The sequence below is a fragment of the Myotis daubentonii genome, chromosome 15 (genome assembly GCF_963259705.1).
Source record: "Myotis daubentonii chromosome 15, mMyoDau2.1, whole genome shotgun sequence".
NCBI lineage: Eukaryota > Metazoa > Chordata > Mammalia > Chiroptera > Vespertilionidae > Myotis > Myotis daubentonii.
Genome location: NC_081854.1, coordinates 18,764,621 through 18,777,219, shown reverse-complemented (window position 1 = coordinate 18,777,219; position 12,599 = coordinate 18,764,621). Strand labels below are relative to the sequence as shown.

General features: G+C 50.0%; 1 protein-coding gene across 2 annotated transcripts in view; it reads left to right on the top strand.

Annotated features, from left to right (window-relative positions):
- Nucleotides 1–12,599, top strand: part of LOC132216848 (carcinoembryonic antigen-related cell adhesion molecule 21-like) — a 169,395-nt gene that overhangs the window by 149,654 nt on the left and 7,142 nt on the right. For both annotated transcript variants that reach the window (XM_059666466.1, XM_059666465.1), the window contains exons 3-4: nt 6,480–6,839; nt 9,402–9,680. In XM_059666466.1, coding sequence (XP_059522449.1) covers nt 6,480–6,839; nt 9,402–9,680 — 639 coding nt within the window. The remainder of the gene's footprint in view (nt 1–6,479; nt 6,840–9,401; nt 9,681–12,599) is intronic.

Below are 12,599 nucleotides of genomic sequence, written 5' to 3'. Positions count from 1 at the left end.
GGGCACTGCTGTCCAGGAAGGAGCACTATTCCCAACACAGAACACATCTCTCTGCAGAGGGGCCCCGGGACTAGCTGTCCCTGCCTCATCCCAACACTAACCCTGAACCAGGTGCTGAATTTGCAGTAGGTGGGATGGAGGTTAATGGTGACAACCAAGAGAAGCATGTAATTCCAAACTCAAAGGCATGTCCTCCAAAACAAGAAAGTATCCATGCATTCTCTGTTAAATTACCAAGGCATACACTCCTGACATCTAAACTAGCAGGAAGTTCCATCATTCCCTGGGTTCCTGCCCCACAGGTCCACTTGCAGACACACGGGGTGATAACAATTGTCCCTGCATCGCTCCCTTGTTCAGCTGCTGCCACCTCCTGGCAGGTGATGGTAATCAGGACATGGAGCCTCAGAGCCTGGTCCCACAGCTGACCAGGGAGGCAGGACTGGGCCTCCACAGTGGTGGGGTCAGGGGCAGCAATGACCATTCTTCAGCCCTGGGGGGACTGGGCAGTTGGGCAGACAGAGCTGCCCGAGGGTGAAGGGGACAAAGAGTTGATGCAGGACTGAGTGGGGAAGCACTGAGGCCTCAGCTGGGAGCACTGAAGGGGAGGTAATGGAATGTTCGCAGGGAAAAGGCTGGATTCTGCAGAGGAAATGCTCTGGCGCACTGACTCAGCTGCAGGCGCTAAGCAGGCTGTGTGCCTCCTGCTGGCCCTCATCTCACAGCTCCCACCTCCAGGAGTAAGGCTCTCTCCTCACGTCCACCTGCCCTCTCTCACCTGGGCTCCTCATGGTCCACTCTACATGACGGGGCTCTGGGTCCCTGTAATACACTGCAGGGAGGGGGAGGGGAGGCTGAGTCCCCCACAGACAGCCCAGCATGGTGTCCTGAGGAGGGTGGGGAAGGTCAGAGTCCTCACCGTCCCACCTCCTGGGTCCTGATCTGAAGCTGATGGCAGAGCCTGACACCACCTGCTCCCTCAGGTCCTGAGAGAACCTCCCTCGCCACCCTGAACAGACCGCCCCCTTCAGTGCCATCATTTGGACACTTTCCTCTTCCTATGGGGGTCAGCTGCTTTCTGGCCCTTAGGGAACGTGTGACTCTCTGTGTACAGGGATGAGTAACAGAAATGGGCAGAGACCTCGCTTTACTGTTCACAGAAGATGATCTATCTGAAACTTTGAAAGCATAAAATCATAGGAGTGTCTACATAAAATCAACATCTTCAGATGAAACATGAAGGTGGCTTTCACCATTTCCTTAAGAGCACAACTGCCTAAAGGACATTAATAATGAACTAGAACAGTGGTCAGCAAACTGCAGCCCCTTGCGGGTGGCTCTTCCACAAAATACCACGTGCGGGCGCGCACGTACCATGCGATTGAAACTTCGTGGCCACACTCAAGGGGCCAAAGAGCCACATGTGGCTCCCGAGCCCCAGTTTGCCAACCACTGAACTAGAAGTATATGCATCACAGTTACTGGTAAAACAAACTTATTTGTTTGTCCTTAACAGAGCATTCCAGTGGATTATCTTCACGTTCACCACGTAGAAAGGAATTGGCTTTCAGTCCATATTTCTTCCCACCATCCTGAAGCAGCTGGCTATCTATAACTGTTGGACCAGATAAAAGTGATCCTTTGTCTTTTTAAATATCAAACACAAGACTAGAGGCAGCTCTGGACCCATCTCCCAGAACCAACTACCTGCGACCACGTTCTTGGGGTACTGCTGAACCCTGATGTCTCCGTGTCTGCCACGTACCTGCCTGGTCAGTCCTAAGCACCATCCTACAGCCCACAGTCACCAGAACCCTGCCCACCTCACTTGGGGCTCATCCAAGACCTTGGGACCTTCTGGAAGCCGAATGTCTGCACCAAGGCACCCACCCCTTGACCTGCTCCTCCATGTCAAGGTCAACAGCAGAAGTGAGGGTCCTGTGCCTGCCATTCCAGGCATGTGGCGGCCACCTAGGCTTGAAGACACTTTCCAATGCACGTCTCTGATCCTACAACCCAGCCCTATTCCCCAATGCTGGGAGGGTTACTAGAGTCAGAGGGTTTGGTGTGCTCCGCACCAGGAGCAGAGTGTGGGACCTCAAGCTCACTCTTCTGAGAACAGAGAGGCCATTCCCTGTCCTCGGGTCAGGCACCCAGATCAGTAGGGCCTCCACCCTCAGAGGAGCACTCAGACCTCAGTGCCAGGGAGACCGTGCGGAACACTCAGGAGCCCAAGGTTTGACCAGGAACCGCTCTTCTTCAGGGGCCATTGGTGATGAAGCCCCAGATGAGAAACGGGGGAAGTCCTTTCCTTGTGCCCTGAGGGGTCTCCGAGCAGAAGCCTTAACCCCAGTAGGGAGGATGACACCCAAACTGCTGTGGGACCACACCAGCCCGGGCCCCAATCCTCAGCTGGTTGAGGACTCAACTCCAGGGCCTCGGGCCTGACCTGGGTCTGCAGTATTGGCCACAAGGGGGGACCATTTTCTGCTAAGGACACCCACATGCCAAGTCCCCCCACAACCATCCTAAAGTACAGCACTGCCAGGCACCTCTGGAGACTCCAGTCCCAGCTGCTTCCACCTGCTGGGCCTGCATCTCACCATCTCACCACCAGGGGCCACTGACCACCACAGGCCCCTCACCAACTCCCACTGACAGGCCTGCCTACCTCCCAGACTCCTGTCCTCCTGTGCAGCCCTCCAAGGAAAGAATTTATTTAGAATCATGAGATCTCAGCCACCTGCATCCTGCTCTGTACTTCCTGTGGGCACTCTGCTCCTCCAATATACCAGTAGAATCCACTTTGGGGCCCTCAAAGGAAGACTGGAAGCCACTTGTCATCTCCATCCAGTCCCAGCTACAGCACCTCCCAGCCCTGCCCCCCCACCTTCCTCAACACCTCAGCCCCCACCTTTGCCAACCGCAAGGGCATCACACCCATCAGTGGCCTGTGTCCGCATCACAGCAACCCCAGCTCAGCCAAAGCTGCCCCAGCCTCTTCTAGATCTGTGAACCCAGCACTCCCAGGTTCCTGCCTCAGCCATCGAGGAGGTAGTGCTCACCACAGGGCTCCTCGCCCATCTGTAGAAGCTGGAGGCCCAAGGCCTCTCTGCGAACCCAGGATGAGGCCAGACAGGACCCCTTTGGATATGAACTCTCCTCCTGTGCACACTGGAGAGAGTTGTTCCTTTCAAAAGATTTGCCATCGCCCTGCCTGCCCCTCCTTCCTGCCTTCTTTCTGGGGAGCACACTTCCCAGAAAGACTCACCTTCCCCACCTCCCCATTTGCTCATGGACAGTCTCAGCCAACAGACATGAGAGAGGGTCTCCCTGAAATTGTCCCCTGTGGACCAGGCAGCCCACAGCCACATGACCTTCCACCAACATCTTTATTCCCAGGACATGCTGGACACCTCTCCCTTCACACCCAGGAACTGCAGGTCCTTCTGAGACACCCAGGCCAGGAAGTAGGGGCCTGGCTGCTGGCATCTGGAGATAGAAGGTAGGTCCCCTTTCAGTCATCACCCAGCTTGCCCCCTTCTCACCCCAGAGTCCTCTCTGTGGCCTTCCTGCTGGGAGGAAATCCAACCTTCGCAGAGCATTTGAGAACTCGGGGAAGACCCAGTGTCACCAGACAAACAGTGGGTCCAAGCTGCCTGTCACTGCTCGAGCCAATGAAGCAGAGACAGGGTGGAATCATATGAGCGTTTATTCCAGTGCTGCCGGCAGCATGGGAGAGCAGCAGGTCAGCCACAGAAATCTGCGCTGCACCCCACCACAAGCCAGTTGTTTATATAGCAAAAGCACAAAGGAAAAGTAGGCAAAAGGGCAGTTTACAGACATGCAAAAGGACTAGGGGTCTTCAAAGGGCTTCGTGATATGCAAGGGCTGGGGTTACACAGGGAAGTAGCCAAAGCGAGGGCCAGATGGGCAGTTAACAGGTAAGCAGGCTGGAGGTGTGCAAAGGCCTGCAGGTGTGCACAGTGGGCTGGGGGATCTCCAAAGGGCTGGGATTCTAGTTTCTGCAGCAAAGTTGTTCATCTTTCCATGGTAATGGGCAGCTCCAAATGGGGAGGGAGCACTGCTCTAGGTCAGCTCCAGCCAGGGTAGAATGCGCCTTCTTTAATCAGAATAAAACAATCATGGTTAACAGAGCGTGATTAATATTTCTTACAATACTAGCTGGTTCCCCAAATTCTATGGCTGCCCCCTTACACAAGTGCCCAGCTGGGTTGAGTGTTACAAATGGAAAAAAAATCCCCAGGTTAGGGCAGCAGAGGGGCTATCTGAGTGGTGCTGACAGACCCAAGACCAGGACACAGCTGGGGCTAATGCTAGAGTGATGGGGTCATCCTCTCAGGTGAAGGGGTCTCCATCAGCCTTGCTATGCAATTGTGCTCCGATGCTCTCATAATTTTTAAACAAACAAATTTAGATGTTTACAAAAAATGGCAAGTGAAACACGCTCATAGATTTATTAATAAGCATTGGATTTTCACTTCTGTGTTTTGTGGACTGCTGTATGCCCAGCTATACTGCCTGGGAGAGCAGAATAAGCTCAGTAAATATGTGATAAATGACAAAAAGAAAGACAATGGGCTCCACAGGCCAGTAAGACCCACCTCCCCTGAGAGCTTGTTAGATGCAGAGTCTCTGGTCCACTGCACACCAACTGAGTCAGAATCTGCATTTGTCTTTGGCTTTTTTATTTTATGTTTTTTAATTGACTGGTTTTAGAGAGGAAGGGAGTGTGAGAGAAACATTGATTTGTTGTTCCACTCATTTAAGCATTTAATGGTAGATCCTTGCAGGTGCCCTGACCTGCCATCAAACAGGCAACCTTGGCTTATCAGGAGGAAGCTCTAACCAACTGAGCTTCCCAGCCAGGGCTCTCAGAATCTGCCTTTACAGGATCTGCAGACACTCCTGTGCACAGGAGAGGGGCGGGGCTGCCCCACCCCCAGTTCACAGGGTCTCGGCCTGGCGGGCATCCACAGTAGCTGGGGAGCTGATAAGCAGCATTTCTACAGTGTCCTGTAGGCATCGCCATCTTTACCACCGTCCACAGGTGATCCGATGCACAAGGGGTTGACATCCCTGTGACAAGAGATCTTCATGTCACCCCAGGGCTCCTGCTCAGAAACAGAAGTCCAGAAGGAATAAGAGAGGCCCCAGGGGGCGCTACTGGGCACTCAACTTGAGCTCTAGGGAATTTCCCCCACCCCCACCCCCACCTCCATGTCCAAGACTCAAGCTTATCTCAAAAGGAAATGCGCCTATGAGGGTGGAGGGGGTGGAGAATCACTGAGGAAACAGAGGCCTCATCAATTCCCAGGATCTGACATTTAGCTGGAAGGTAACCAGGATGGTGGGAGGGGGAGGTGGAAAGGAGGGTAGGACATAGGAAGGGACCTGAGCACAGACCCCGCCCCCTGCCCATGTGACCAGGAAAGTGAGCTTGTCCCTAGAGGAGGCTCAGCAGGTCCCACCAGTAGGGAGAGCAGTGCCTGTGAGTGCTTCTGGACCTCAAGCTCTTCTCACAGAGGGAGGGTCGGAAATGGAGTCCCCCTCAGTCCCTGCTCACAGAGGGTGCGTCCCCCTGCAGGGGCTCCTGCTGGCTGGTAAGGAGGGGATAAATCCTGGGGGTGGACAGGAAAAGGGGAGACAGAGACTGGCTCAGGGTCTCCTGGGGAGCACAGCGCTCTGAGAGGGGACAGAGGGCTTGTGTTTGGACCTGAGGGAAGAGGACAGGGGAGCAGAGTAGGGTGGGGGGGGGGGCTCAGCAGCAGGACACTCCCATGATCTGGAGGTGGTGAGGGACAGGAAAACCTAGATTATGGTAAGTTTTACAAGTTATTCATCACTGAAATTGTTCCTGAAAACTGATTATAATAATATCTATTTGTGTCAGGGTGATATAAGAAAAAATGAACAGGGGTACTAAGCGTTGTCTTTACCACCAACCTCAGAAATAGGCACATGCACCCCAGGGTGTGCAGGACCCAGGGAGCACTCATTCATTCACCCACAGGCTCTTCAGCCTGCTGCGGGCCCTGGGGGTACAAAAGAGCAGGCAAGCCCCTTCCCCCATGGAGCTCACCTTCTATGGAGAGGAGACACACTAGGAAACATCTAGATGTGAGGTCAGGGACCCACAAGTGCCAAGAGGAAAACAGAACAGGGACAGGTCAGAAAGTGGAGACACAGGTCTTTGGTGTCAACAGGGGTCTGAGCAGTGCCTGTGAGCATTTCTGACTTCAGGATCCAGGAGCCAGGCAGGCACCTGGGATTTTTCAAACAGGAAATAAGGTCAGAGGTGCTGAAGTATTGCTGGCCATGCTGCTGCACTTGACCACAGGAAATACACTCACACACACCAAGGCTGAGAGATGAAGAGACCTTCTAGGACCCAGGCCATCATCTTTCCTTCCAATACATTGCTCCAAATGTTGATCAACTTCTCTCTTCCCTCCTAGCCTCACTCGTAACCCTCTGGAGCCTGCCCACCACTGCCCAGCTCACTATTGAATCAGTGCCGCCCAATGCTGCCGAAGGGAAGGATGTGCTTCTCCGTGTCCACAACCTGCCTGGGGATCTAATGGGCTATATGTGGTACAAAGGGGAAATAACGGACGTTGACCTTCAAATCGTATCATATGTAATAGACACTCAAACAACTACTCTCGGGCCCGCATACCGCCATCGAGAGACAATATACCCCAATGGATCCCTGCTGTTCCAGAAAGTCACCCTGCAGGACACAGGATACTACACTCTACAAGCCATAGACAAAGATTTTCGGAGCAAAAGAGTAACTGGACAGCTCCGTGTATTCCGTGAGTGATTGCCCTCTGACCTCTGGGTGTCGGGTGGGGTATATTCTACTTCACACACAGGACTGCCAGGCCTGGACTCTCTTACATTCCCCTCTGCCTCGAATTCCAGGTTGGGTTTGGGCATTTAGTGCAGGACACACAATGGAGACAAACTCCTTAAGGTCAGAGTACCCTTTCCGGATTCCAGCCCTGCAGACATTCTCCACAGAGAGAAGGGCCAGTCTGATGGGAGTGACTCAGCAGAGGGAGACCAGTCTCAGTCCAGACAACTGGGCCCCTCCCAACCATGACCCAGAGAACAACCCTGCAGGACTTATACAGGGCCTGGCCTGCGGGATCCCTGGGATCCTTACAGACAAGTTCAACCCAGGTGGTCCCTCCCCAGACCTCTGTCCAGGGCTCCTGACTCCAGAGAACCTGAGGAGCCTCTGGGTGATTGAGGTTGATCTGTGGGCAGGGCTGACTGGCAGCAACAATTTCCCAGGTGCCCATGTCACAAGTTTGCTGAGGTGGTCACCGCCAGGGCTCAGCCTCAAGAGCCACACGTGGGGAGGGATGGAGCCTGCTCCTTCACCTGAGACCACGTGTTGGGAGTATGTGGACAAGGTCCCCAGGCCTTTAGCCAACTGCCCTGGGGGACATAGGAAGGAAGAGGAACAAGGCCTCCCCAGGGAGGGAAAGAGAAGATGTTCCTCGAAGCTCCTAGTCTACCAGGGATCTGCCCACGGTATCCTCTCTCACTGACACAAATAATAACAGAGGGTGTCAAGTTAACAGTTAGGCAGCCCCTCTATTCCACGCTTTAGGTTAGGAAACTGTGAAAGATTTAAGGTTCGTTCACAGGCAGCATGGGAAACCTGAGACCATTTACCATTTATCCTGTTTCAATCAGGGAAAACTGAGTTACAGGAAGATACAGTCACTCAATCAGAATCACACAGACTGACTGACCAACGTGAGTCATGCCAAGGCCTCTCCTCCACTCCAAGGGCCTTACTGTGCTCACTTCACCCCTGACTCCTGACTCACATCCTCGTCCTGGTGTGAGGCTCCCATTCCTCCCAGTGGCTCCGGAGACCTTCCCAAGATGGGCCTGGTGACCCTGCACCATCTGACTGGTTCACTGTCTGTTTCACACACGTGTTCTCATGATGACACCTTGACCGCAGGTGGGATCCTCTCAGATGGTGAGATCCACCAGCCACTCTCCTTTCTCTCAGACGCTGCCCATTTGAATGAATTTGACTAAACTCCAGTTGTTTCCTGAGTGAGAAAGAAAAGGAAGAGCACATGCCACAGGCCCATGTGGGGGCTCCTCCCCACCTGCCTGACTGTCCCTAGAAACAGGGAGGGACCGTCTTCCTAACTTTACTAACATGGCACATGTCCTTTCTCCCAATCTGGTGTTTTCCCGCCCTGTACACAGCACAGACACCTGGACTCACCCTCCGGTCACTTCTCTTCTCAGGACTCACCTTCTCTCTATCCCAGGGAGTCCCTGATTCCAAACCCACTGTGGCATCTCCCTTTGGTCACAGTGTGATCTGGTTGGATGGCAGAACTGGGTCTATGACCTTCGTGCTCTCTAGACAGAGATTCCTGCAAAAAATGGCATTAGATCTTCGGGGCATGAGTGATTTTCACATATTCTTTCACAGTTTAACTGGAAATCTATCTCATAACTGCCAAACACAAATGGACCATGAGGGCCATATTTCCAGCAAGTTCATGCTCCCCCACCTCCACAAGCCCCCCTTCTGCTATTGTCTGCGTGAGGAGGAAGGATCCCTGCCCTCTGCAGTGGCAGAAAGGACATTACAGAGAGATGGCTCTGCTGCCACCGCCAGCCAGCTCCCGCCGTCCCCCACTCTTTTCTAAATCATTCCTGGACTCTGCTCTGCCCTTTCTGGGGTCACTGTCTCATGTCAGTCACCAGTGAGCTCCTGGGCAGACATCTACACCTCGTGGCCCTGCAGCCTGGGTACTGAACTCACCACCAGACTTGCTTCTTGTCTCCCGTGTATTGTTTCTGCTCAGACACCCAGTTCCAGGACACCCTGCCCAGTCCTCTCATGGTTTAAGGACTATGGGGAGGCCCATCATTACTCATCTCTAGGTTAACCCTGGACTGTGAGGCTTTCGTGGAAGCACATCTCCACCCGGCAATGTAGGTCTGTGTAGCAGGAGGGGACTCAGCACCTGCACATTCCAGGTGAGACCCAAGGTCAGCCAGGCAGTCAGCTGGTCAGTGAGGAGCCAGGGCAGGTGCCGGGTGGTCTCTGACTCCCAGTCCCGTGTCTCTCTGTGATGAAACCCTAATAGTTATCTGAGCCCTGAGAGTCTGTGCTTTTTCTCCCAGACATAGAGCAGGCAGCCTTACATCTTCTGTGTGCACAGCTCCTCATGCATTTGTTTGTCTTGTGATGCATAGACCTGCCTTATTCTTTTAAAAACTCAGGTTGGCTGAGAGGCAAGAGGTGTCAACTCTGATGAAAGAAGTCTTTAGAGCAGCGGTTCTCAACCTGTGGGTCGCGACCCCTTCACCTCCCCTGTTCTCCACAGAGCCAGTGGGGAAGCCCTCCCTCCGAGCCAGCAATGCCACAGTCACAGAGCATAAGGACGCCGTGGTCCTGACCTGCCTCACCAATGACAGGGGCATCTCCATCCGGTGGCTCTTCAAGAACCAGATTCTACCTCACAAGCACAGGATGAAGCTGTCCCAGGACAACAGCATCCTCACCATAGACCCCGTCAGGAGGGAGGACGCTGGGGGCTTTCAGTGTGAGGTCTTCAACCCCATCAGTTCCAGCAAGAGTGACCCTCTTGAGCTGGACGTACAATGTAAGTGACCCCTTGCCCTATCCTATATCTCCCTGGGAGGATTGCTCTACCAATGGTGTGATAAAGGGACAGAAGTCACAGGGAGCAGATTGTCAATCAGGAGACATCACAGTAAACAGAATGGCAAAGTGGTGAAGAGCTCAGTTTCCGACCCTGGGTCTGGCATTCACTGTGACCTTGCACAAGGTTGTTTTTTATGCTCATTTTTTATGTGATAAACTATACACAAAATTTACCATTTTAACTTTTAAGTGTATACCTCAGTGGCATTAAGTGCATTCACATTGTTATGCAATCATTACCACTATCCGTTAGGAACTTTTTCATCTTGCCACACTAAAATTCTGTACCCATTAAACAATAGCTCTCCAATCCCCAATCCCAACCCCTGGAAGCCACCATTCTGTTTCTATTAATATGACTACTCTATGTACTTCATATAAGTGGAATCATATGATATTTATCCTTTTGTGTCTGGCTTTTTTCACATAGCATAGTGTCTTCAAGTTTCATCCATATTATAGCATATATCACAATTTCATTCCTTGTTAAGGCTGAATAATATTCCATTGCATCCATCACGTTTAATTTCTCATTCATCTGTCCATGAATTCTGTGTTGTTTCTACCTTTTGTCTGTTGTGAATAATGCTGCTGTGACCAAGGGTGTACAAATATCTGTTCAAATCCCTGCTTTCAATTCTTTTGAGTATTTACCCAGAAGTAGAATTCCTGGATCAAATAGTAATTTTTGTTCAATTTCTTGATGAACTGCTGTGCCATTTTCCATAGTGGCTGCACCATTAAATATTCCTCCTGGCAATGCACAGAAGTTCCAGCTTTCCCCATCCTTGCCAACACATTGTTTTCTGGGTGGTTTTTTGGCTTTTGTAACAGCCATCTCAATCGGTGTGAGGTGTCATCTCATGGTGGTTTTGATTTCATTTCTCTAACGATTAGTGATGCTGAGCATCTTTTCATGTGCTTATTGTCCTTTGCTATATTTTCTTGGAAGACATTTCTACTCAGTTCCTCTGGCCATTTTTTCATCCTATTGTTTTATTGTTGTTGTTGAGTAATAGTTACATATATATTCTGGATATTAATCCCTTATCAGATATATGATTTTCACATATTTTCACCCATACCCATTCCCTGTGTGTCTTTTTTCTTTTTAACATTGTCGTTTCATAAACACAATTTTTAAAATTTTGATAAAGTCCAATTTATCTACTTACTAGAGGCCTAGTGCATGAAATTTTGTGCACCAGTAGGGTCCCTAGCAGCTGCTGGCTGCCAGCCGGGACCTCCCTGGTGGTTAGCGCACGTCTAACACCCGGTTGGTCGAACTCTCACCCTTAGGGACAATTTGCATATTAGCCTTTTATTATGTAGGATTCTTTGTTGCTTGTGCTCTTAGTTTTATATCCAGAAATTCCTTGACAAATCCAGTATCATAAAGATTTCATCCTATGTTCTCTTTTAAGTGTTTTTTTAAGTTTAGCTCTCACACTTAGATTTTGATGTAAGAGTGAAACATCAACTGGCTTCCTCCCGCACATGCCTTGCCTAAGGATCAAACCAACAACCTGGGTTGTTCCCTGACCAGGAATAGAACCCGTCATCTTTTAGTGTACGGGACGATGCTCCACACAACTGAGCTACACCTGCCAGGGAAGGTCTTGGTATTCTTGTCAAAATCATTTGGCCGTATATGTGAGGGTTTATTTCTGGGCTTTCTAATCCATTTCTAGATGTCACAGCCTTACAGTAAATTTTGAAATAAGGAAGTATGAATCCTCCAATTTTGTTCTTTTTCCAGTTTGTTTTGGTTATTGGGGGTCTCTTGACATTCCATATGAATTTCAGGATGGACTTTTCTATTTTTGTTCCCAAAATGTCATTGGGATATTGATAGGGATTGCTTTGAATCTGTAGATCACTTTGGGCAGTATTGTCATTTTAACAATACGAAGTCTTCCAATCCATGAACACAGAGTATCTTCCCATATTTTTCCAGCAATTTTTTTTGTGGTTGTTCAGTATATAATAAGTCTTTCACTTCCCTAGTTAAGTTAATCCCTAAGAATTTTACTCTTTTTGATGCTATTGTAAATGGCATTTTCTTAATTTCCTTTCTGAATTGTTCATTGTTCATATATAGAAGCACAACTTATTTTTACCTGTTGATTTAGTATCCTGCAGCTTTGCTGAACTTGTTTATTAGTTCTAACAATTTTTGTGGGACTTTAGGGTTTTCTACATAGAAGGTCATATCATATGCAAACAGACATTATTTTACATCTCCTTTTCCAATTGGGATGCCTTTTATTTCTCATTCTTGTCTAATTGCTGGCTAGGACTTCCAATAGTGTTTTGAGTAGAAATGGCAAACAAAGGCAGATCTTTGTCTCTGCCTGATCTTAGGAAAAAACTTTTAGTCTTTCACTATTGAGAATCATGTTAGGTGTGGGTTTGTCATAAACGGCCTTTATAATGTTGACGTAGTTTCCTTCTATTCCTAGTTTGAGCATTTTTATCATGAAAGGATGCTGAATTTTGTCAAATGCTTACACTGATTCAATCTCCTTACTATTTATAGGTCTATTCATATTTTCTATTTCTTTGTTGTGCTGTGCCAGCACAGCTAAGGGTTCGGTAAGCCTGAGCGGGGGTGGTGAAGGATTAAAGCAAAGAGAGACAAAGAGAATATACCCGGGGCTCGGTGGATCTCCTGTGCCTGGATGAGGCCACAGAGAAGGATCTAGCCAGCAAGCTGAGGCTTTATTTTATAGTCAGAGAAAAACAAGGTAGTGGTCAACATAGATACAATGTTCTTGTGAGTTTCACTTGTTTTGGCAGCACTTGCTGGATCTCCCAAAGCCCATTAGCTACCTAGGAATTATCTAGGGGGTGGCCA